We start from the raw sequence: 27,471 nt of genomic DNA on the forward strand, positions 1-27,471 counted from the left end.
TGTGCTCCACAACAAGAGAAGCCACTGCAATGAGAAGCCTGTGCACTGCAACACAGAGTAGCCCCTGCTCTCTGCAACTAGAGAAAGCCCACGCGCAACAAAGAAGACCCAATGCAGCCAAATAAATAAATAAATAATTTTAAAAAGAAGAAGAGACACCAATCTTCATCAAACTCTTACCAAAAAAATTCAAGAGGAGGGAATACTTCCTAATTCGTTTTACGAGGCCAGCATTACCTTGATACTAAAGTCAAAAAAAGACACTACAAAAAAAGAAAACTACCAACCAATATTCCTAATGAATGTTGATGCAAAACTTCTCAGTGAAATACTTGCAAACTGAATTCAACAGCATATTAAAAGGATTATGTACCATGACCAAGAAGGATTTATCCCTGGAATGCAAGAATGGTTCAACATAAAAAATTTTATCAATGTAATATAGCACATTAACAGAATGAAGATACAAACCACATTATCATCTCAATGCAGAAAAAGCACTTGAAAAAATCCAGCACCCTTTCATAATAAAAACTCAACAGGCTAGGAATAAAAGGAAACATCCATAATGTAACAATGGTTGAGAAACCCAAAGCTAACGTCATACTCAATGGTGAAAGACTGAAAGACTTTTCTCTAAAATTAGGAACAAGACAAGGATATCTTCTTTTACCATGTAGTACTCAACATAGTACTTGAAATCATAGTTAGACAATTAGGTAAGAAAAAGAAATAATTGGAAATAAATTGGAAAGGAAGAAGTAAAAGTATCTCTGTTGTCAGACAACGTGATCTTATATGTAGAAAATGCTAAAATTAGACAGACACATATGCACACACACACACAAAACTATTAGAACTAACAGACTAATAAAGCAATGTTTCAGGATACAAAAATCAATGCACAAAACCCAGCTGTATTTCTATACATTCAGAATGAACAGTCTGAAAGGGAAATTATAAAAACAATTCCAATTACAATAATATCAAAAAGAATAAAATACTGAAGAAAAATAACAAAAAGGCAAAAGGCATGTACACCAAAAACTAAGAATTTTGGAAAAAAATTTAAAACGCAAATAAATGGAACGAATCCTGTATTCATGGATTGGAAGACTTAATATTGTTATGATGCCAATACTACCTAAAGCAATCTATAAATTCAATGCAACCGCTATCAAAATTCCAATGATGTTTTCTGCAGAAATAGAAAAATCCACCCTAAAATTCATATGGAATCTCAAGGGACATCAAATAGCCAAAACAATCTTGATAAAGAACAAAGTCGGAGATCTCAAACTTCTGAATTTAAAATGTACTACAAGCCACAGTAATCAAAACAGTGAGGAACTGGCATGATGACAGACATACAAACAAATGGAATAGAACAGACAACACAGAAATACTGTCCCATAAGTGGTCAAATGATTTTCAACAATGGTGTCAAGATTTCTTAGTTATGACAACAAAAGCAAAGGCAATGACGACAACAAAGAAATAGATAATTTGGACTTCATCAAAACTAAAAAAAAAAAATTCTGCATCCAAGGACACTATCAGCAGAAAGAAAAGGCAACCCACGGAATGGGAGAAAGTATCTGCGAATCACATATCTCGTAAGGGATTAATATCCAGAATATAAAAATCTCCTACAACTCAGTAACAAACAAACAAAAACAACTCAATTAAAAATGGGCAAAGGACTTGAATAGAAATTTCTATAAAGAAGGTATGCAAATGGAAAATAAATACATGAAAATATGCTCAACATCTCTAATCATGAGGGAAATGCAAATCAATACCAAAATGAGATCACTTCATACCCATTAGGATAGCTATTACAAAAATAAAAACAAAAACAAGCATTGGTGAGGATTTAAAGAAATTGGAATCCTTGTGTCTTGCTGGTGGGAATGTGAAATGGTGCAGCTACTGTGGAATATGGTAAGGTAGTTCCTCAAAATTATTAAACATAAAATTTCCATATGATCCAGCAACTCCACTTCTGACTATACACACAAAAATATTGAAAGCAGGGACTTGAACAGCTATTTTTATGCCTATATTTATAGCAGCATTATTAAATAATAGCCAAAAGATGGAAGCAACCCATGTTCCTGGACAGATGAATAGATCAATAAAATGTGGCATATACATACAATGAAATGTTATTCATCCTTAAAAAGCAAGGAAATTCTGACACATATGACAAAATGGTGAACCTTGAAGACATGCTAAGTGGAATAAACCAGTCATACAAAGACAAAAACTGTATTATTTCACTTATATGAGGCACCTAGAGAGTCAAATTTATAGAGACAGAAAATGGAATGGTGGTTTCCAGGGTCTGGGGAAGAGGGGAATAAAGAATATTGTATATATATTTGCAAGATGATGTGATCTAGAGATAGTAGTGATATTTGCAGAACACTGTGATTATACTTAATGACACTGAATTGCACGCTTAAAATGATTAAAAAGGTAAAATTTATGTTATGTATATTTTACCACAATTTTAAAAACAAAAATAAAAAAACAACAAACATGCATTTTAATAATATATTCTAATATCTAGGTAAATTTGTTTTTTTAAAAAAGTAAAGTTTATTCAGTAAGTAAAATACCAAAAAATAACAATTTAAAAACTAACTTTAGAAGACTATCCATTGAACAAATTGGAAAAAAATACTAATTATCTCCTAAAAAGGAAGGGATCAGACAGCTTCAAAAATGAGTTGTTGGGGCAGGGGTGCAGTGGAACAGAATAATATAGGAGCAAAGTTTTTGTACACTATTAAAATAAGGTAGTATTAATCTCAGTTAAATTGCTATAAACTATTAATTGTAATGCCTAGGGTAACCACTAAGAATATAACTCAAAAAATATATAGTAAAAGAAACAATAACATAATTAAAATGGTATGCAAAACATATCTACTTAACACAAAATAAGGCAGTAATGGAGAAAATGAACAACAAAAAAGATGTAAGACATATATAAAATGAATAGCAAAATGGCAGAAGTGAAGTCTTCTTTATCACTAATTACATTAAATATAAATGGATTAAACTTTCTGATTAAAATGTAGACATTGGTAGACTGAATTAAAAACCACAATTCAACTATTTGCTGTGTAGAAGCTACTTGCTTTAGATTCAGAGACAGATAGATTGATATAAAAGGATAGAAAAAATATTCTGTACAAACAATAATCAAAAGAGAACTGGAGTGGCTATGCTAATGATCAGAAAAGTAGACTTTAAAATAAAAATTTTATGAGAAACAAAGAACACTATATAATGATAAAACAGCCATCAATAAGAATATATAACAATTACAATTATAAACATATACACATGTAACAAATGAAGAGAAATTGATAAAATTGAAGGGAGAAAGAGGCAGGTCTACAAAAATAGTTGGAGACTTCAATATCCCACTTTCAGTAATTGATAGAACAAGGCAGAAGATCAACAAGTAAATGAAAACATGAACAACACTATAAACCAACTAGACTTGATGAAACAGACAATATGAATTGCCCTATAGCTATGAAAAATTTAATTCACAATTTAAAAGCTCCAAAAATATGAAATCTCCATGCCTGGATGGTTTCCCTGGAGAATAATGCCCAACACTTAAAGATGAATTAACAGCAATTTTACATAATCTCTTCCAATAAAACAGAAGATGATTTCCTAAATCACTTTATGAGGCCAGTGTTACCCTGATATCAAAATCAGACAAAGACACTACAAATAAAAGTACAAACCAATATTTCTTCTAAGTTTGGATGCAAAAATCCTCAACCAGAATATCAGCAAACAGAATTCAACAATATATGAAAAGAATCATAGACCATGACAAAGTGAGATTCATTCAAGATATACATTTGAAAAAACAATCAATTTAATCTACCATATTAATAAGTTAAAGAAGAAAAAGCATATAATCATGGCAAGTAATGTAAAAAAAGCATTTGGCAAAATCCAGTACCCATTCATGATAAATATTCTCAGCAAATCATGATCTTTTGGCTTAAAGCAATTATAACTATAATTAATGCAATTCCTGTCAAAACCACAGAATGTTTTTATATAGCCACAGACAAACTTATTCTAAAATTTGTATGGAAAATGCAGGCCCCAGAATAGTTAAAACAATCTTGACAAAGAACAATAAAATGGGAGGAATCACTATGCTCAGTATTAAGGCTTACTGTGCAGCGACAGTAATCAAGACAGTGTGCTATTGGCAAAGGAATCAGCACATAGATCAATGGAATGAATAGAGAACCCAGAAATAGACCCACATAAATATGTTCAACTGATTTCGGACAAACTTAAATAGTAATTGAATTAATAAGTGGTGCTATAGCAATTGGACATCCATAGACAAAAAAAAAAAAGAGAACTCAAACTTCACACCTCATATAAAAATTAACTCAAAACTGATTGTGGACCAAAATGTAAAATGTAAAACTAAAAAACTTTTAGAAAAACAAGCAAACAAACAAACAAACAATCCCAGATTATCTTCAGGGTCTAGGGCTAGGCAAAGAGTTAGACTTGATACCGAAAGCATGATCCACAAAAAAATAAATTTATAAATTAGACCTCATAAGAATTAAAAACTCCTCTTTGTGAAAGACCTTGGTAAGAGGTTGATAAAACAAACTTCAGAGTGGGGGAAAATATTTGCAAACCACACATCTGGCAAGAAACCAGTGTCTAAAATATATAAAGAACTTTCAAAACTCAACATTAACAATCCAGTGAGAAAATGGGCAAAACACATGAAAAGGTATTTCACCAAACAGAATACACAGATAGTAATAAGCCCATGAAAAGGTATTCAGTATAATTAGTCGTTAGGGAAACACAAAACCACAAGGCACTATCTCACCATGCCTATCAGAATAGTATAATAAAAAATAGTGACAACACTAAATATTGGCAAAGAGGCAAAGAAACTGGATCATTCCTACATTACTAGTAAGGTAAAATGGTACAGTCACTAGAAAGCAGTTTGATCGTTCTTTAATAAAACAACATGCTATTACCACAGATGCAGCAATTACATTCTTGGATATGTATCACATACTAATAAAAACATGTTCACACAAAAACCTACACACAAATGTTCACAGTGGCTTTATTCATAATTGCCCCAAACTGGAAACAACCCAGATGTCCTTCAATAGGTGGATTGTTAAATAAACTGTGTTACATTGGCTTCTACCAAGCAAAAAGAAGCAATGAACTATTAATACACATAACAATTTGAATGAATCTCCAGGGAATTATACTGAAAGAAAAAGTCAATCCCAAAAGTATGATTCAATTTATATAACATATTTGAAACAACAAAATTTTAGAGATGGAGAACACATTAGTGTTTTCCAGGTGTTAAGAACAGGACTGGAGGGAAAGAAGTGCAAAGGAGGTGAGTGTGGTTATAAAAGAACAATACAAATCTACACATACGATAAGATTGTGTAGAATCAAATGCACACACACACACACACACACACACACACACACAGAAATGAGGGCAAGTACAAATGAGAAATCTGAATAGAATCAGTCAATTGTATCAACATTAATATCCTGGTTTTGCAAAATGTTACCATTGGGGCAAACTTGTTAAAAGATATTATGAGATCTCTCTGCACTACTAATTATAATTGCATGCGAATCTATAATTATATCAATAAAATGTCAATTAAAATAAAGGTTAGATAATGTCGTTCTGAATTTTGAATCCTAATCAAGAATCTGACCTCTTTCAAATAGGCAGTTGGGAGCTATAGAAGCTGGTTGAGTATGGGTGACTTGATTACAGGGCTATGGATCAAAAGAATCAATATGATGATAGTAAGTATGATGAATTAAAGGAGAAATTACTGAAGGCAGGGACACAGAAAACCATAATCAGGGATCAAGTAAGAGGTGATACTGAAGAGGTATTGCACCCAAGGAAGTATGGACTAGATCTTTGCCTTTGGTCAGTTCAGCGATGACATATCCAACAGACATTCACTTTATCCAAGCTCTTTTGTAACTCACACAGTATGTGAGAATCTGACTATAAAGCAAAGGCATTTCCAAGTTATTTCACTATGTTGAATTAATTCTTTTATGCCATATTTTTAACATTTTGGTTAAAATGAAACATTTTTAGTCCTTGGTTCCAATAATTTTACAATTTTGTAACTGTAAGTGACATAAATTTTCTAATCACTGTGATAACTGGCATGTTTTTAAAAATAATTTTTAGATGTTTGAAGATTGGAAAAATATATTAGACTTGTGGTTTTAATTAATTTTAATTAAATGTTTAAAATTTTTGATTAAATAAGTTTGTAATCAATGTTGAAAGGTCTGAGGACTTTTCATTTGTTAATTTTTAATGTTTTGATTTATTAGTCTTATAAGCAGAATTTAAATATTCAAAGAAATATTATTTAATGAATTTATACATTGTTTAATTGTGCATGAAATAAAATACAACAGGAGTGATGCTCCTCATGCATTAAAGATTACTGTCATCAAATTGCAGATCTGGAATCTAAGTCCTTCTCTGCCTCCTTGACACCAGGCTGCCCTGGCTAGGTCTGCATCCTCTCTTTTCAGCCTTCTGGAAGGAGTAATGGATCTTACCTTATGGGGTTATCCATCCTGGACACTGTGAGGAAGGCAGCAAGATTGGCTGTGTAGGAGGAGCACACAATGAGGGTGAAGAGCCACCAGCTGCCCATCACGATTCGCATGGCCATGGAGTTCGCTGAGGATTCACCACCTGCAGGAGGCAGGCAAAGGGGATTGGTCCTGGGCTTCTGCTCTTGCTTTGCATCTCCAGAGAAATTCTCTGCCCTGCGGCCAGGCATGAGGAACCACCCCTGGTGGTGAGCTGGGGATCAGGAAAGTGACTGCTGGCTGGTTATGGTGGGCTCTGACAATTCTGGGGAAAAAATGCTAGGACCACCAATCTTGGAAAGGGATGGCAGACCACAAAATACGGAAAAGCTAGCATTGGCATTTTTAGTGACAGGATGTTTCTCAAAATGCCAACAGTAGAGTTCCGAATATCAAAACCTTCTAGTTAGAAGATTCTACCTCACTGTGTTGAGAACTTTCAGGGCTGCAACCCTATGTAATGTCCCTTTCCATTTTAAATTCACATGGAACAGTCTCAGCAATTCTGTAAAATTACCTTCTACCTGGAGGATTTCCTGGCTTTCTTTTAAGAAATGAGATGCACCATATCACTTTTATTATTACTCAGCCCTCGCTAGATGACCTTTTTTGTTTTTTCCTATGATTTTCAGAAATCACTGCATGTGACTCGTAGTCAGAAGCTGCCTCTTTGAGGCCAATTGTTTCTCCTTGGTCCCTTAGATGGTAGCAGAAGAAAACTCCTCACTGACTATTCTTATATAACCTCTCAAGCAAGTGATACATACATTTGCCATGGTGCAAATAAGGCTAGGACTCACATTAGGAAATTTGCAATTTGTTGTTTCCAGTCAAAACTGCACAATCCTGTAACTCCCCAAGTGCTATCCAGACTTCTCAGAGACAGGAGACTTTGTATCTCAAGAATGGCTGGAGTACCGCTTAGATGATTGCAAAACAATTTTGATTTTTTATCCCATTAAGACTTCAAATTTAAACAAGATGGAGTTTCTGACAACCCTGTCTGCATAACAATCAATCTAATGTGGGAGGCAAGGAAAGTGCAAAGCAGAACTCGCAGGTTAATTTTATCTAAAGCGGAAAATCAGGACTTGAAGTTAAGTTCCGTGTTGTGATTTCATTTAGTTCCTATCTGGTATTATTCAGAGAACCTGGGAGCAGCATGATATTAGGACTACCTTAGAGATTAAATAAAATTGCATTTAAAATGACTTTGGCAAAATCCGTCCAAGAACTTTGCCAACGGACAAGTTCTTCCAAGCCCCTGGGGCTCTTCCAACATTGAGAAACCAGGAGGGTACCTTGCTGTACGAAGGCTCCGTAGACGATCCAGATGGCACTGTTTAAGGTGGCAGAAGCAGATGGCCGGGGCTGGGCAGCACTCTGAGCCCTCACGGCCTGTATCCGGTTCAGCACAAATATCATCACGCCAACCACAGGGATGGCTGCTGCAATGCAGGCCCACACGGCAAAATCAAAAGGAGCAAAAAGGGAGAAGATGCTGATTTTCTCCTCGGGCTTCTTGATGAGGATCCCCACCGAGTAGTCCATGTACCGCTTGCTGAAGTCCACCACGCTCTCCCTCTCCGGGGTGATGGTGATGGCGGAGATGGCTAGGTCCGCTCTCTGAAAGGCAAACCCATCTCATCAGACAGCAGTCCTCAGTTTACCACTAGGTTCTACCCTGGGTCAAGGCCTGTCCTCTGCCCTTTGGGTTGTTCAGTTCAGAGGAAATGGATTCGAGAGTTGACACCTCGTGACTTTGAATGTTGTAAGGAAAATCCAGCACTAAGGTGTCTGTCATTACCTCTTTCACCTTACAAATTTCTCTCCCAAACCCTCAAAACTCCTGGAAACCACTTCTGGAGGAAAGAGTCTATAACCATCTTCATTCCTGTGTGAATTACAGTTTTTCTTCACTTTCTTAACAGTCCCCTTAGTGAACTATCTCCTTTCTTTTGCTGGTATTTCCCTCTTACCGCCCACCCCCATCCCTGCCCCAACTCCCTTCTATCTTCTTCTGGCCTCATCTACATCCTACCTATACTTCAAGGCCACAGGGACACTCCATTTTTCCACCAAACCTCTCCAAACGCCATTAGCCCACACTGGTATCTCTCTTTTCTAAAATACTTTAGAAGTTATATGGTGAGTATATAACTACCTTGAATCTCATTAGTGTATCAGGCCTAGATTGTTTTATATGCAGACTCTATGTCAGAGAATAACATCCTCCAAGAAAAAAGGGGTCGTCCACTTCCTTTGATCTTCTGCCTGCCTTAACTCATGGCTTCTCAGACATATGGGCTGCTTCGTCCTTTAGTAAAGCCATGCTGTGAAGGGGCTCTCTGGGCATCCTGTACTGTGACCTCAAGAGTACCTCCCAAGATTTTTGCTTTCCAAGATGAGCTTAATTTAAAAATAGACAAAGGGGGCTTCCCTGGTGGTACAGTGGTTAAGAATCCGCCTGCCAATGCAGGGGACGCGGGTTCGAGCCCTGGTCTGGGAAGATCCCACACGCCACGGAGCAACTAAGCCCGTGCGCCACAACTACTGAGCCTGCGCTTTAGAGCCCGCAAGCCACAACTCCTGAAGCCCAGGTGCCTAGAGCCCATGCTCTGCAACAAGAGAAGCCACCACAATGAGAAGCCCGTGCACCGCAACAAAGAGTAGCCCCCACTCGCCGCAACTAGAGAAAGCCCACGAGCAGCAACAAAGACCCAAAGCGGCCAAAAATAAAGAATTAAAATAAATAAATTAAAAATACCTTAAAAATAAATAGACAAAGACCCATTAATAGTCTCATGCTCTACTAACTGAGCTAGTTGGGCACCCAAGACCCCATTAAGATGGAACTAGATTGTGAGGTTAAAGCTGCCAAGACTGGTGGAGACTACGATCCTTATGCCTAGGTGGATGTTAACATAAGAGCATTAAAATGTACAGTGATCATCCCTATCTTGGCTCTGGGGTCTCTTAAGTAGGAGGCATCGTCAGAACTAGGTTTATTTTAGAATGACCAGTTGTGACAGCTGATCCAAACTACATATTCAAATTGGGGAAAACTATATAGAAGGATTTTATCAGGTCCAATATGCAGGCTAGAGGGGCAAATATACTGACTTCTAAACTGTGAAATCCAACAACATATCTAGAGTAAAGAGAAAAAATGGTGGAGGTGGCCGTGTCAGAGATCTCAGACTTGCCACATTTGCATCTCTGGTTCTTGCTTCTCTTCTCAGAAACCCACGATCCAGGGAGATTTTCTGGGTTTTTTTGGTTTATCTGTTTGTCTGTTCTGTTTTTGTTTTGTTTAAGTTTGGAGCATATTTAATGACAGAGAAAGAAATCCAGGGGATCAGGATAGGTTAACAACAAAGAACGGAGGGAAACTAATTTATGAAACCAGGTCCAGAGGAGGCACAAGAGAGTTGACTCGTGATTCTGCTGGAGGGGTGAGCTGTAACAGGAGGGAAAACACTCCCCCTACCCCGAAACTGGAGGCAAGGACACGTGTCTACAGATATGAACTTTATAGGAAGTTGAAGTAGAATCTCACGCCCAGATGTCTCCATTTCTTTCCCTAAAATGAGAGCACTTTGTTTTCTAATTTAAGATAGAAGATTATTAGGTTGCTTGAGGAGAAAGATAAAGTTTTGAAACAGTCTTAAGGAACGTAGCCAAGGGGCCCAATAAAGGACATGTTAAGGAACTGTCCCGAAGGCCCAGTTGAGTTGGGAGGCCACACATTGTTCATACATCCACCTGGACAAATTTGTGATTTTCTCCTCTAACTGCATACAGCAAGCTGGATGTCAGAGTCAGAGGGTAGACAATAGAACCAGGTCAGGGTTTCAATGTAACAAGAAATCAAGAATAATTTAGAAGAATCATACAGGATGAAGGGAACAGGGGTTTATCTGGACAACCACAGAGGATGCACCAGGAAAGGATGCAGTAACAGAAGGGCACAGAAATCTTAGAGAAGAATGAAACTCAAATACATGTGCCAAGTGAAAAGGGCCAGACACAGAAGACCACATATGGTATGACTCCGTTTATAGTAAATGTTTGTAAAAGCAAATCTATAGAGCTAGAAACTAGATTAAAGGTTTCCTCCGGCTGGGGTTGGGAATGGGATTAACTGTAAATGAATATGAGGGATCTCATTGGGGTGATGGAAGTACTGTAAAACTAGATACGGTGAAGATTGCACAACTCACTAGATTTCCTAGAAATCACTGAATGATACATCTGAAATGGGTGAATTTGATATATAACTTTTTCCACAATAAACTGGTTGTATGTGTTTTGTTTGTTTGTTTTTTAAGCTTAGGAGAAACCGGAGAGAATATAAGCCTCGTGTCTGCATTCATGGGTTATAAAGCAGAGGACCTGTGTTTTAGGAACAAAGGCCAGAAAGAGTCAGAAGGACGACAGGATTTAGTCATGGATTGGGACAGTGACAGTGACATGCAAGATGCTAACAGGAGGCATGGGGGCAGGTCCTCAAAGGCCACTGGAGGTGAAGGGGTCAAAGCACTCGAAGCCCAGGGTGGTCCGTAGGGATGTCAGAAACATCAAGATTGATGGCAACAGTAATACTGGAGAGGGAGGGCTTGAGCAGATCCACCAATGTAAATCGTTGTCAGGAAATGACCTAGAGGTTCTAAGACGGAAGGGTCAAGGATGGGGACACAGCAAATTGGCCTCACGCCATGAATCTAAATGAGGACCCAGGTTCTACAGGAAGGAGGAAGATTAATGATTTGAAATTAATCTGAGGAGCTGGGGAATGCCGTATCACTTATACGTAGCAATGCAGACACACCCACACACTCAATTCACCTACACACATGCATGTGGACACACACGATATACACGCCCACTTGTGGGCCTTGAAGAAGAGAATAAGCATGCATCAGTCCCCCCCAACCACCACTCGTGAGAACTGGGTTCCTACTGCAGCCCAAATGTGGGAGTGGATTTCATGAAGTGTGGATTACAGAACAGGTACAGTGGACACGTTTCAAAGGAAGGAGAGCAATGGGCACAGAAGGAAAACACAAAGTACCAGGGAATTAGAAAATAAAAGAGCAAAAATGGGTATAGCAGGGAGGAGGCGGGTGGAGGAAAAGAGATCCTTAGTGTGTGGAGCGTGGTAACTGTGGTCTGTCTAGCTGGTCCCAAGATTCCAACTTCATAATGGGCCCAATTTAGACATCACCCCAGAGGCAGACTGGGGTACCCCTCCCCATGGACCTGCTTTTGGGACCTACCTTGCTGATGAGCTCCCCGATCATCCCGTTCCAGGAGGTGTTATGGAGCTGGTGACCGTACCTGCCATCGGGGGCCTGGTAAATCTCATATTTGAAGCCCAGAGCCTTGGCCAGTGCATCCAGGACATCGATGGAGAACCCTTTGTAGCGCTTGGGCTGTCCAAGGATGTTCTCAGCCACCATCACAAAAGGCTCTTCCTGAGGACAACAAAATGAATGTTCTTCAACTAAATCACAGGTTCGTTAACACACATCTTTCCAGGGTATTATTAGAGAGACCAATTCGATGAACCATAATTTCAGAACGTTTGTGGACATGTGCATTGTATTTAGCCAATTTAGGCCTGGAGTCTGAACCTCTCTGCCCTTTTCTAAAGCAGTTTGTGGACAGTCAGGATACAGGGCACAGGAAAATCCCTCCAACCAGCATACTGATGGAGGAACAGATTTATTTGTCCTGTGTCATCCCAGATTCGGCCCAGAGCCCCATCTCCCAGAATAGCATGGCTTGTTTTCATTCCTTCATTTATAACATTGAGGACTCTGTCCGCTGGAAGTGCCATGATTCTTCAGGACCCACATAAGAAATGTGGATACCTCTCATCCAGGATATTAGATGACAATAGAGCTCTGTGATACTGGATTGAAGGAAGACAGTAATACATCTATCAGATTATACTAGAAAATGGATGCTGAGTCACAGGACAAGGCCATACTGCACGTCAAGGACAGGATAGCATTAAACCCCACGGTCTGAAAGTCCAAAGCCAGGCCATGTGCACATTCACACATTTTGCGCTATGTCACATGTGCTCTTGTAGGGCACGTGATCATCTGGAAAACACCTCAGGCTTCCCCACCACCACCCCGTGAAACTGAACAAGAAGGGGCCTTTTGGCAACGTCCCCAGAGACTACATCTCATTAATTTAATTTTGGGGGGAAATAAGGTATAATGTTTATTCCCGGTGGGCATATGGGGAATGCGGAAACGTGGTTGCCAAAGACTTCTAGAGCTGAGACACGCCAGTGCTGCTGGGACAGAGGGGAATGTTTGGACCATGTCTGACCAGCTAATAAGAGATAAATCTAAAATGTCTCCTACAGTTCTAAAGAGATGAAGAAAGAAATGGAAAGGAAGATGCTTCTAAGATATCTTAAATATGTAAAAGTCTCTGATTCTAGGACAACCATGCAGAGAAACTGCAACAAATGGTTTTCATTATGAACTTTGTGCCACATGGGCCCATCAGTGATATTGGGTTCTGGAAGGATGTCCTCCCAACATCCTTCTGGGGACTCTAGCTACCAGCAAAGCTCTCCTAAGGACCACAAGTAGGTCAAGATTGTTTACATCCAAGAACAAGTAGAGTTGTTATGCCCGCTCTGGAGCTCAGCACTGGATCTGGATTAGTGGTCCTTCTCTAGAGCAGTCCAGTGGTCCTTCTCTAGAGCAGTCCAGTGACCTCCCATGGAACGTCTCAGAGGCTTGGGGCAGAATCTCCAATCTCACTCTTCCTTCACTATTCATAAAATTGTTTGAGTGAAAGGCCTTATGAAAGCTCAAGCCACTACTTAAGATCCCCTTCTCTCTAAACCCAGCATCAAGCCAAACAGAGAGAAGCCTCTGACTCAAAGCCTGAATGGCAGACCTCCCCCATATGCCCATGATCCTACCAAGACAGTCACCACTTTGAGAGTCAGTCCTTGGAGGCGACTGCCCATGGGCCTCTCCTGCAGGCTGCCATTCAGGCCCTTCTCCGAGTCCCACGTCGCCAGCTGTGAAGGAAAAAGGGAGTGTGAGGGACAGAATGGGCACCTGTGCAAACCTTAGGAATCGACTCCTAAACTGGGCTCCTGAATCAGGCAGATAGATGGACAACAGCCCTAGGAGTTTCCCAGAGAGCTAGAGGCATCTTACAACCTTAGAAAGGATAAAGGTGTGACAGATAGAGCTCCGCTTCCTCCAGCAGCTCATCTGGATCTTGAGGACCTGCCTCATCCTTGAAATGAAACCAATTGGTAGGAACTTGTTTCTGGAATGAACATTTATGTCCAATTTTATTGTCCACCTACTGAGGCCATGTCAATGTGTCTCACACAAAGTGCCCTCTTTCTTTAATACTCCTTTGACTTGCCCAGGCCAGAAGGTCCTTGAGATCATCTGCTTCCATCACCAGAGCAGGATGAGATCAAAAGTGAAGCAGGTAACAAAGACCCAAGTTGACAGTTGTCTTACACCCTGATGCCAATTGCAAACAGGACCAAGAGCTCACTGTCTTCACTGTAGTGCTAACTTCATAATTTTCCCTGATAGGCAGGTAGAGGCCAAGAATACATGTACTCTGGGTCTGCCATATCCTCCTAAGCCTGCAGGGTCTGTCCAATAGATGCATTTAAGACCATCTAAGATGGTCAAGGAGACCCTATCCTGGCTCAGAAACAACTGGACACACAGATGCTCTTGGGACTGCTTCCCTTCCCTGCATCCCTGCAGGGCCTGAGCAACAACGATGAACCCTTTGTCCGATCAGTGATTCTCAATCATTAATTGGTGACATGTAAAAAGATAGATATTGGCCCCATTTAAAGCCAACATAATTAGGGTCTCAGCACTTGGACATGAGGAATGTTAATGCTTCCCCAGCGATCCTCGTTGAAAACCTCTGCTCTTCTAGGTCACTGGGCCTCTGATGTAGCTGCACATTAGCATCTCTTAAGAGGGCTTTTAAAACCAACTAAAGCCTGCCCCCTGCCCCAGAGTCTGATTTAACTGGTCGGTAGTGGACTGGATATGGATCATTGAGCTCCCCAGGTGATTCTAATGCACAGCCAGGATTGTGAACCGCCGCTACAGATGAAAGCAGTGATCTTCAAACCTTAATATGCAGACAAATCACCTAGGGATTTTGCATGCACTTTCTGATTCTGGGGCCTGAGATTATTCCTGTCTAACAAGCTCCCCTGTGCTGCTGTTGCTGATTCATGGACCATCAGTTCAGTACAAAGGGGTTAAAATTCAGACTGTCACAGCAGCACCTACCCTTCGTCAGGGAAAACCCACAAGACCCCTAGTTAGGCTGAGCAAAAGAACTACCCCTCTGTGGAAAAGTGCCACCAGGTGCCCTAAAGGAGCCACCAATGGTGCCGCTTATGGACACTTCTACTCTCCCAGCATTTCCCATAGCCCTGACATCTGCAGCAAGGTCGGCACCCTGAGCCTTGACTATGAGGCCACAGTTCCAGAATCTGTGGGGCCGCTCTACCTGGAAGATACTAGAACCCTGAGGCCTAAAGCAGGAACATCGGAATGAGATATGTGGTTCTAGAACCAGTTTAAAGGAACCTGGAACCTCCTGCCATCACTTCCAACATGATACAAGCTAAAACCCACTTCACCCTAGATAATATGACGCCTGGAAGTGATGAATAGATCACTTAGTTAAGAGCACAGTCACATACTCTGAGGAACTCCCCACAGCCACCACTCATTAATTTGAGGGGCACTGCAGTGAAGAACAAAGTTAAGATCTATCCAAAGTCCTGTTCAAGGACATCAAAGATGCCACACTCTTGGAACTGGTATAGTGAGAAGGAAACTTCATGGCTATTTCTCTATGGGGTCTCAGGAAATAGCCCTGGGACTTGCGATCAATTCCCGCAGCCGGATTCAAATGCTGGTCAAAGGGAAAAGACAAACTCAGACAAACGGAGTCCAGGTGTTGACTCCCTGCATTCTTTGGACCCTTCGATATCAGACTCGGGGGACTCATGGTGTGTATTTGGGCAGCCTGCATCTTATCCCCATAACTGTTTAGCCCAGGCATTGGGGCTGCTTAACTCTATGTGTGATCTGCTACACCCCCTGGGTTGGGTGGTGTTATGAAGGTCCCAGTCCCCTTTACTACCTCAATGACTTACAGAGTCATAATGCACAGCAAAGATGACATGTCAGCTCCAGGGACTGGATAGTTTGCTATGTACCAGGACTTGAATTTGTAATGCCTGCTGCCCAACCTCCTTGGCACTGGTGAAGGGGCATCTCGACTTTGTGCTGTCCTGGTTTGGATGAGCACCTGGAATGAGGCTCCGCTTGGCATCGACCAACCGGCTTTACCTGTCTTTCTATTGGGATTGTAATCAGTCATGGAAATGGAAGCAGGAAAAACAGTTGGGATAAAGCCCTGTCCTTCTACGGTTTTAGTTCAGCTGTGAGAAATGCTCTGCCTCTCCATCCCTGTCCTCACCGTGATCTGCCTCTAGCCCACTGCCTGGCTCAAGGCAGCAGCACCTCTGCCCCAAAGTACTGCAACAGCCTCCCCACTGTTACCCCAACCTCTCTCTCTTAACAGCCCTCCTCCATTGTGCTGACATTTATCATAAACTCAAATACAAACTATGTTAATTAAAATTTTCTAATTACTTCCTATTTCCTAAAGAATAAAGGCTAACACTTTTCAACTTGGCCTTAATGAAAAGGCCTTCCTGATCGAGACCCAACCTTGACTGTCAGCTTCAGTTCACTCCAACCCCACCAAATTCCTCACCTTTCTCAAGCACATGGTGTTCCCTCCTGACTCTTTACATCCAGGTTCTTCTCCCTGGAATGCCATTTCTCTCTGGCTGGGTCTGGTAAACTCTTACTCAATTTCTCAAAAAAATAAGCTCTTACTTTAGGGTAGTTTTAGATTCACAGAAAAGTCGCAGAGGTTATGCAGAGACCGTCCATATACCCCACACCCAGTTTCCCCTGTTGTTAAGATGTTACATTGGTATGATTAGTATGATACATTCCTCCCAACTAATGAAATGTTTAGTTCAATCTCCACCATTGATACAAAGCTGCAGTAGAAATGATCTTCAGTGTCTTCCATTCTAGACCTAAGTCTGTGATTCTGCTGTGCTATTTGGGTTTCTTACCCCGTTCCCTGGGATCCAAACCCTGTCTTCATAAACTGTCTAGAGTCTTGCGCACTTGGATTGGACCTCGCCTTGCTTCTTCCCATCTCAGAGTTTCTAACCTTGCCTTGAATGCCATTTCTCCTCTAGACGATCAGCTCCCTATTACTGGTATAGTTTGGGAACTTGGAGGTATTAAAGTAGCATATGTTTATGAGCCAATATATCTATGTTCTAGGCGTGTTTCCACCACTTACTTGAGTGACCTCAGCACATTTTACAGCACAGTACTTAAATCACAAGAGGCAACAATTATTTTTGAATAAATTTAACTTCACTGAGATTCCATTTTCCTATCGATAAAATGGAATAAAAATACCATCCCTGCCTACCATGCTGAGGGGCTGTTCAAAGGAGAAAATAGTTTTGAAATAATATGTAATAAAATAACTTAAATAATAATCACAAAGTAAAGAATCAAGATATTAAAAGGTGTGTACAATGCGACCTTAATTATGTCTTCTTTTAAAGGCAGCGGTTAAAATGGGAGGAAATGTGTTTAAATGTAATATTTGGATTTATCTTGGTGGTAGAATTATGAATAACCATGATTACTTTTTTTATGCTTTCCTATGTTTTTAACAGGTTTGTCATTACTTTCACAAAAAGGAAAATATGCTTTTGATAAAAATAGCTAGCACGGGTGATAAAGCAAAATCCTGTCACATGCACTTGTATGATTGAGGGCTGAATGGAAGGAAGCAATTAGAGTCAAATTATCTATCGGTAGGTCAAGGCCAGTCTAAGAGTCAGAACTTAATATTGAGTACATCAGTTCTCTGGTTGCAAGGAGCTATGGCCGAGGTGCCCATCTCCTAGAAGAGGCACACCGCAAGGTCTTCCAGGACAGCATCTCACATTCTAAGACACCTCCAAGATTGTGTAGGGCCCCATGAGCCTGTTTGGGTTTGGAGACAGGGCAGTGGCCCCTCCTGGGGCCCAGCTCCATGAAGACAGGCAGTCTTCCTCCACTAAGGAAGAGGGGCGGGTGGCATCAAATCTTATTAGTTACTATTCAGACCATCCTAAGGCAAAGTCATTTAAATCAAAGTGCAACTTCATGAGAGAAAGAAAAAAAATTCCTCCAACCTGTTATTATTATTCCTATTTCTTTTGTCTGAAAGTACTTAGGGCTTAAAGGTTTTTTAGTTTACTGTTTTTCAATACTCACTTCTCTCTCCCTGGCCTTCAGGCATCCTGTACTCTAACAAAGAAAGAAAAAATACTTCAAAGAGAAACCAAAATTCTGCCTTCAAACACATCAAAGTAACCATGTTCCAGGATCTGGGAGCCTTAGAGCTGGGCAGTAAAGTGTACTATTCCCTCACATCAGCCTGAAGCCAAGTGCCCTAGGCTGAGTGAATCTCCCTATTTCCACAAAGCCTTGGCTCTTGTCCAAATCTTAAGACCAGAGTGGTAAACCTTCATTTGAGTGAGGCCATCCCTCTGAGCACCCAATATGTAAGACTAGAGCAGAGAAAGTCACAATCCTTTTCAAACAAAACCTTTCGTTTAAAAGACTAAAGTGGAATTTTTAAAAAATATAATAAAGCCTTTAAGTGGATTCCCAAACTTGCCGCCCATCAAGATTAGGAGAGACTGTGTTCTGCCTCCCTCCTGAGGACAGCTTGGGGCTCCCTGATCAGAATGCTGGAGAAAAAAGTTCAGATAATAAAAGCCAAATGAAGCTGATAGGCTTGATAAATGGGAAGCCAGAAAAACCTTTCACCCAGTGAAGTCCTGACACTTAGTCATATAGCTGCAGACCATTTCATTTGTACATAAGTGCATCTACTCTGACTTCCTCTTGTATTTTGCAGACAGAATTTTGTTTATTGGGGTCAATGAATTTATGGCCACAGAAACCCACTTTTGACAGCTGACCTGTCAAGATCAGTGCCTGAAAAACTAATTTCCAGCACTGTTAAACAAAACGAGAACTGCCGCTATTTGATAAGACAGCTATGGTTTTCATTCATTGCCAAGAGCTGCTCTACCCAGACCGGAAGCGTGGATGGAGCCAGAGGTTACAGCACAATCATTACTTGAAAGGGGATAAATGGTTTCAAAATCTGATGATGACAAACAACTGTTCAAGAGATCAGCCAACTGGAGAATAAATTTCATAAACCATTGGTGCCAGGAAAATATATTTCCTGAGTCAATCAGGGTGTTCTTCATGTTTGCGTTTGAGTTGTGAGATGTAGGGGTTTGGGACTTCGTGGCCTGTCCTTATTAAATGCAGGACTATTAACCCTAAATGGGACCGACCTCCTTTAGAAGATTGGGCTTTGTGGTCTGTCGTCTAGTTATAGAGGTGTCGTAAAGTGCTGGTTCTCTTTTCATGGCGGGGGCGGAGAGGGGAAGGAGAGAAGAGGCAACCCAACTGCTGTGCAGCCCAGAATGTGACCAGCTTCATACATTGAGCCTTGCCAATTCCTTGGGAGGGAAGAGGAAGGGAAGAAGGAAGGCAGGTTTGCTTACCCTCAAATCTTATGCTTAGCTATATCCAACAAGACAATAGATCAATAACCTCTATCGTCACATTTCGCAACTGAGTGAGAAATACTTTGCTGGTGAGCTTGTCTCAAGAGAGCACTGGAGGCTGGAAGTGAAGTTTTTATGACCATGCCAGTCAGATCTCACAGCCATAGTTGGAGCTCCATCTGAGCTGTATCCTCATTGACCAGTGACTGCCATGAGCCGAGGGCAGACATGTTCGGCTGGCGTACAGGATTCAGTATGATGGCACATGGGTTTATCATCATGTCAGTACATGGGCTTTTCTGAAATAATAAGCCCTCTATTAGCTTTTATTCCTCGGTCCATTTTTATTGGAAAACAAAACTGTCTGGTGTATGTTTCAAAAAAAAAAATCAGAGCCTTGGGTGGGGGTGGGGTGAAGGGGGAACCCACATCTTGAATCCGCGTGCACTGGGGGATTCAGCCAGCACTGATATCAGTCAGGAGATTACACATTTTAAACTCTGACTAAATGCAAGGACCACATGCTCGGACACAAACAGGGCATCTTGGAAGCAGAGTGCAAGCATCTGAGGATAGGATATTAATATTTGTAGCCAGGGTTCCTGAAGGAAGGCCTACTTTGAGAATTCATTTTGGGAATTCCAGTATATCTGGGTTACTAAGGGCAGGCCTTTAGAGTATGAACCATAGGAGATGACCATCAGATTAGATATATCTACGGAGGAAGGGGCCAGGACCACTCTTGAGGTTCCAGATGTGCTCTATAGGAGAGGGCAGGGGACTCACTCTGAGACATGGGATAACTGAACTTCTCAGCCCGGGAGCATTTGCACAGGGAATTGAGCATTTGGTGAAAGTTGTACTTTCTGAAAACAAGCCCCAGCAGAACTTAGGTTAAATGTCCAAAGGGAAGAAGAGCCCTTAGAAAGTGAAATAAAAGTGAAATAAGCTGGAGAGAGATCACATATGGGGGCTTCATGAAAAACCTTTAGCACAGATGAGAGAAAGATACTCCCCCAGTGGTATTACAGAGGAGGACGAGGAAAACTAGAAGTGCCCTTGACCCTGGCAACCAGGTCATTCATGATGGAGGCCACAGACAGGCCCAAACTCTAGCCTCTCCTCTCTGAAAGTGTGGGCCCAGGGAGCCCTCTGGGAGCACAGAGGGCTCCCTGGGCCCATACTGACTGACTCTAGTGGTGCCAGCAATGAAATTCTTCCGTCACATTCACAGGGAGGATGGAGGCGGTTCCACTTCTGCTTAAGATACAGAAAGTAAGATGATGTTGCTCTCATCGTAACAAACAAACAAAAAGTCAGACCATCAACAAAACTATGTTTTAAAAATTATCCTCTGAGAAACCTGTGGTCCTAAGAACCTCTGGTGAACTGAATGTCAAAGGATGAGAAGCCCCTCCGAGGAGAGACAGCACATTAGAAATATTTCATCTTTGGCAGAAAACGGGACAAAAGAGGTGGTAGTTAGATGAGTGGATAAGAAGAAAAAAACTGAAATTTTACCAAATTCTTAAAGGCCATGTGTAGGCCTGCATGACAGTGAGGTTCCCTGGGAGCCCAGACTCAAGGGAGGCCCCAAGCGGGGCGGTGGGGGGGGCACACCCACTCATCAGCTCTTTCCACCAAGCCTCCACTGGGTGGAGTACAAGAAAGAAATATAACAGAGCATCCAAAAGTTATGGGACAATATCAGATACATGTATATCCAACATTGGACTTGTGTCTGATATATGTGAAGAAACCTTACAACTCAATTACAGGAAGGCAAACAACTCGATTTTTTAAAATAGAGAAATAACTTATTTTTCCGAAAAATATATATGAATGGAAAATAAGCATATGAAAACTCAACATCATCAGTCATCATGGAAATGCAAAACAAGACCACATGCACATCCACTATACCTCACTAGAATGACCAGAATCAAAGGCTGATGTTACTGAGTGCTAATGAGGATCTGGAATGCAAAAGGTGCAGCCACCTGGAAGACAGGTTGGCAATTTCCTAGAAAGTTAAAACATACACTGAGCATGCCTTCCAACCATTCCACTTCTAGCTGTTTATGTAAGGAAAACATAAAATATGTCCAACACAAAGGTCAGGATGTGGCTGTTCGTAGAAGCTTTATTCATAACAGCCCCAAAGTGGAAACACTCCCACGTCAACCATGGTGACTGGTGAATGGATAAACAAAGTGGGCTATACTTATACAACGGAATACTACTCAGCAATAAAAAGCAACAAGCTACAGACACAGGCAACAGCACGGATAAAGCTCAAAAGCATCACACCAAGGGAATGAAGCCAGACACAAAAGACCACAGACTTTATGATTCCATTTATATGACTTCCTTGAAAAGGCATTATTCTAGGTCCTGAAGATAGAGCAGTGGTGGCCTGCAGCCAGGAATGGGAGGAGGGTATCAAATGCCAAGTAAAAGGAAGGCTATTTGGGGGTAATGGAAGTGTTCTATATTTTGAGTGTTCTTGTGATTATACTACCATTTACATTTGCCAGAGCTGATCACACTGTACACCTAAACCAGTGAATTTATTGCAGATAATTGCATCTAAATAACCGTGACTTGTTTTATACACACAGACACACATGCACATCTTGATAATGATTTGGAAAAGGATGGAGCCATGTGCTACAGAGGTGGGCTAGTGGCACTAACCTGTCATGTGACCCAACTGTGACCTTTTGGCAAGGATGGTAAGAGGGGAGGATTCCCAAAATAACATGATGAGCAGTGTCAGGACACTCATGCAATTGTGCCTGAACTAGTTAGAGCTAGATGGATAGCAAGTGGCCAAGAAATCATTTATCTATCTAGAAGAATTGAATTCACCTTTATAAAGGTTTAGGAAGAACATAAGGGCAGTTTTACCTTCAAATGTTTCCTTGGTTTATGGGTTTGTGTGGGAGAAAAAATAGATTACATAACATTATATATAGTAATGGTCCAATTTTTTCATGCTTATTTCATTTTGTGAGATGGTGCATGGGCATACCTAAGACACAAAAGGGTAGTTATAAGTGGCTATTTCTGGAATTAGGTAGAGCGATGAGATTGCAGGGAATGTTCATCTCTTGCCCAATACAATCCTGTAACGTTTGAATTATTTTACTGAGAGGAAACATTGTTTCTGTAATCAGAAGAAAAACAATAAGCTATTTTCATTTTGAAGCTGCATTGCAATATGGCTTATAACTGTAACGTTGATTTCATATCTCTAATTGTTTTAGGCTTATTGGTTTTGTCCCTCTAAATAAACTGCAAGTTCTTCCAGAGGCAGTATCCATAGTGAAACAAGCCAGGATGGAATTTGCTTCTCCCACCTGTGTGCTGGAGGACCTCTGGCAAGTTACTTTAATTGGTCATATTCTTTTTCTGGGCTCAAGTGTGCACATCTGTTATTGGTTATTAATAGGCATTAGTGTTATTGACAATACTTTTTTCTCAGGTCTTTACTATGCTCAGGTCCATGCTAGCAGCTTAAGAAATTTTCGCTAGTGTGAATTGACTAGAATTAATGGCACTATACACCTTATACATCAGTCTGAAGTCTGACAAGATACCTTCTGACAGCCAGTACTATGAGTCTTTGCACTGAAAAAGGAGCAGGTGTCTCTCATTATACTCTCTCTAAATTCTGGGCTATCTCCTTTCCCTAGAACACTCTCCTCGTCCTTTGTTTTCTGACTCTGAGTCATCCTTTGAAGATCATTCTAGAGATCCTTCCCTGCACCTTTCACCAAGAGTACGTCTCCCGTTGGCGATCCCAATCCATAGCACGCCAGCCTTGATCCTGTGGAAATGCTTTTCACGATATATTAAAATTGCATGTCTATTATTCGCAAATACTCTATCTCTCTAAAAGCAGGGACTCTCTTTTCTTCATTTCGATTCTCTCAATAAAATTTTATTAGAAAAATTAATAAAATTTATCATCCCCTGGGCACTTTCTCATTAACTGGGCTGAAATTTCATGCTTTTCTCAAACTCTAACTCCCAGGATACGTCCCATATCTGAAGCTCTGTACATGGCTTTCTCACTCACTTCTGATTTATTTATAATGGTTGAGAATGCCTGGGCTGGATTTTCTCTTTTGCATGATTTTGTTTTGTATACTTACTTTTGAGACTTCTAGTCATGGGAAAATGTTGGTAAAATGAATGATTCAAAAGGCATTTTTTAAAAACCCACTTTTTATGTCTTTACCTCTAGACTCTCATTGCACAAAGTGTGGTCTGTGGACCAGGACATCACATTTCCTGGAAATTTGTTTAAATCAAAGAATCTTGGCTCTATCCCATGTCTCTTGAGTCACTATCCGCATTTTAACAAGATTCCCAGGTCACGTGTGAGCAGAGAAGAATTTGAGAAGCATATTTCTCGATCATGCCACCATGATTTCTGGGCTAGAATCTTTATGGGCTGCTTTATCTCTCAATGCCCCTTATCCACCTGCTATCGAATCCCCACTCAGCAGCCAGAATTGTCTTTCCTTTCCTTTTTTTAAAAAATATTATTTATTTATTTGGTTGCATGGGGTCTTAGCTGTGGCAGGCGGGCTCCTTAGTTGTGGCATGCAAACTCTAAGTTGCAGCATGCATGTGGGATCTAGTTCCCTGACCAGGGATTGAACCTGGCGCCCTGAAATGGAAACGCGGAGTCTTATCCACTGTGCCACCAGGGAAGTCCCTTTCCTTTCCTTTTTCAATAAAAATTGTTTTATTTCACTCTCTTAAAATTCTCAAGTGATTTTCTGTTAAACTTGGATTTAAAGGCATACATCCTTTTCATGGCTTATAAGACTTTCTAAGACCTGCCCCAGGCCTGCCCTTCTACCTCAGCCCCTGCCATGCTTTCCATCTTGCTTACTAAGTTCCACCAAAATGCATCACCTTTCAATTACTCTCTCAAGCCAAGATATTTCCTGCCTTGTGAACTCTGTATACACTCTTACTTTCCTGATAATTCTTATCTCTGTCCTTCACATCTCATGTTTGGCTCTTTCTCATCTGGCAGGTCTCACCTTTATCCTCTTGATAAAGTCAAGCTCACTCTTCCTAAGTACTCAATATTCTTAAGTTCAGAACTTTGTTATTTTCTTTATAGCTCTCAAATATTGTAATTGTTAAAACCACCCTCCATGACAGAAATTTTTTTTTGTTTCTATCTGTTCCACTGTTTTTCTGTTTAGCTCACCATCCTATACCCAACCTCTGATACATTTCTAGCATACAGCAGGCACTTAATAAGTATTTGTTGAATAAGCAAATAAATCAATGAACTAGTCCAAGGGGTCAGCAAAGTTTTCCATAAAGGACCAGGCAGTACATATTTTAGGCTCCTTGGGTCATATGGTCTCTGGGGTCAGCTACTCATTGAGTGTGTGTGGCTTGATTCCAATAAATTTAACTTACAAAATAAATGACAAGCTAGATTTGATCCAAAACCCATAGTCTGCAGATCCTTAATAGTTAATATCTTTAAAAAAAATTTTAATAGCTCCTTATTGGAGTACAGTTGCTTCACCATACTGTGTTAGTTTCTGTTGCACAACAAAAAGAATCAGCCATATGCATACACATGTCCCCATACACCCTCCCTCTTGAGCCTCCCTCCCATCCCCCCATCCCAACCCTCTAGGTCATCGCAAAGCACTGAGCCGATCTCCCTGTGCTACGCTGCTGCTTCCCACCAGCCAACTATTTTACGTTCGGTAGTGTATGTATGTTGATGCTACTCTCACTTCTCCCCAGCTTCGCCCTCCCACCCCATGTCCTCAAGCCCATTATCTATGTCTACCTCTTTATTCCTGCCCGGCAACTAGGTTCATCAGTCCCATATTTTTTTAGATTCCATATATATGCGTTAGCATATGTTATTTGTTTTTCTCTTTCTGACTTACTTCACTCTGTATGAGAGACTCTAGGTCCATCCACCTCACTACAAATAACTCAATTTCATTTTTTTTTATGGCCGAGTAATAGTCCATAGTATATGTGTGCCACATCTTCTTTATCCATTCATCTGTCGATGGACACTTAGGTTGCTTCCATGTCCTGGTTATTGTAAATAGTGCTGCAATGAACATTGGGGTACATGTCTCTTTTTGAATTATGGTTTTCTCAGGGTATATGTCCAGTAGTGGGATTGCTGGGTCATATGGTAGTTCTACTCTTAGTTTTTTTAAGGAACCTCCATACTATTCTCCATAGTGGCTGTATCAATCTACATTCCCACCAACAGTGCAGGAGGGTTCCCTTTTCACCACACCCTTTCCAGCATTTATTGTTTCTAGATTTTTTGATAATGGCCATTCTAACCGGCATGAGGTGACACCCCACTGTAGTTTTGATTTGCATTTCTCTAATAATTAGTGATGTTAAGCATCTTTTCATGTGCCTCTTGGCCATCTGTATGTCTGCCTTGGTGAAATGTCTATTTAGGTCTTCCGCCCATCTTTTAACTGGATCGTTTGTTTTTTTGATATTGAGCTCCATGAGCTGTTTGTATATTTTGGAGATTAATCCTTTGTCTGTTTCATTTGCAAATATTTTCTCCCATTCTGAGGGCTTTTTTGTCTTGTTTATGGTTTCCTTTGCTGTGAAAAAGCTTTAAGTTTAATTAAGTGCCATTTGTTTATTTTTGTTTTTATTTCCATTACTCTAGGAGATGGGTCAAAAAAGATCTTGCTGTAGTTTTTGTCAGAGTGTGTTTTCCTCTAAGGGTTTTATAGTGTCTGGTCTTACATTTAATTCTTTAATCCATTTGCAGTTTATTTTTGTGTATGGTGTTAGACAGTGTTCTAATTTCATTCTTTTACACGTAGCTGTCCAGTTTTCCCAGCACCACTTATTGAAGAGGCTGTCTTTTCTCCATTGTATGTTCTTGTCTTTGTCGTAAATCAGGTGCCCATATGTGCATGGGTTTATCTCTGGGCATTCTATCTTGTACCATTGATCTATATTTCTGTTTTTGTGCCAGTACCATAATGTCTTGATTACTGTAGCTTTGTGGTATAGTTTGAAGTCAGGGAGCCTGATTCCTCCAACTCCGTTTTTCTTCCTATTGTTCTTCCCATCTAAAATGTTTGCCTCTCCAGCTGAACTTTTCAAAACATTACACTTCTTTCAAGGTTTAATTTGTCATTTAAAAAAATTGTTTAACTGTCATGTTTTCCAGAAATCCCATTTTATCCCTCCAACCAGAAATGGCAGATCCTCCTGCATCCTTAAAGCATTCTGCTTGCCCCTTTTTCATGGCATGGATCACATTCAGATTTCCCTGACAGTTCCTGCAGCAGGCTATATTTTCTGAAGATGGATGTGACAATGTTTCCCATCCCACATTCTCTTCTATAATATGACTTCACCACCCCCTATCAAGATGTGACCTTTAATTCCCTTCTCTCTCAAAATCCGGTCTGAATCTGATGCTGCATGTCTTTGAGTCTAGGTCAGAAACTTCTGCTTGACTCTTAGGATGCTCGCTCTAGGAAAGGGATTTTCAACCTCAACAACACTGACATTTGAGGCCAGATAGTTCTTTGTTGTGGGGGGTGGGGTGTCTGTCCTGTGCATTGTAGGATGTTTAGCAGCATCCCTGACCTCTATCAACTAGATGCCAGTAGCATCCCCTCCCCCAGGATGACCACCAGAAATATCTCCAGACATTGCCAAATATTCCCCCCGGGGACAGAATCACCTCCCATTTAGAACCTCTTATCTAGGAGAAGCCTGCTGCCGTGCAAAAAGTTCAGCAGCCCTGAGACTACCATGCTGGAATAATCACATGCTCGTATTCTAGTCAACAGTCCCAGATGAATCCGGTCTTCCAGCCACCTCTGCCAAAGCACTAGACATGTGAGTGAGGCCATCTTAGGCCCTTAAGAGCAGCCCATCAGGCAGCTGAGTACCAGCAAGCGATCTCAGTTAATGTCAAAAGAATCACCAAACCAAGCCCTGATTAAATTTCTGACGTGCAGAATACATGAGATATAATAATATTATTG

At 40.7% G+C, this 27,471-nt stretch overlaps 1 protein-coding gene across 1 annotated transcript in view; it reads right to left on the bottom strand.

Annotated features, from left to right (window-relative positions):
• LOC111168743 (glutamate receptor ionotropic, delta-1) overlaps positions 1 to 27,471 on the bottom strand; it is a 177,730-nt gene that overhangs the window by 59,382 nt on the left and 90,877 nt on the right. The window contains exons 5-8 of the mRNA XM_089897788.1: positions 13,655 to 13,756; positions 11,979 to 12,176; positions 8,001 to 8,325; positions 6,664 to 6,802 (exon numbers count right to left, since the gene is read on the bottom strand). Of these exons, the coding sequence (XP_089753914.1) occupies positions 6,664 to 6,802; positions 8,001 to 8,325; positions 11,979 to 12,176; positions 13,655 to 13,756 (764 nt within the window). The remainder of the gene's footprint in view (positions 1 to 6,663; positions 6,803 to 8,000; positions 8,326 to 11,978; positions 12,177 to 13,654; positions 13,757 to 27,471) is intronic.

This window comes from Delphinapterus leucas, chromosome 16, assembly GCF_059928025.1.
Source record: "Delphinapterus leucas isolate spDelLeu-1000000601 "Yukka" chromosome 16, BTC_Dleu_Yukka2, whole genome shotgun sequence".
Lineage (NCBI taxonomy): Eukaryota > Metazoa > Chordata > Mammalia > Artiodactyla > Monodontidae > Delphinapterus > Delphinapterus leucas.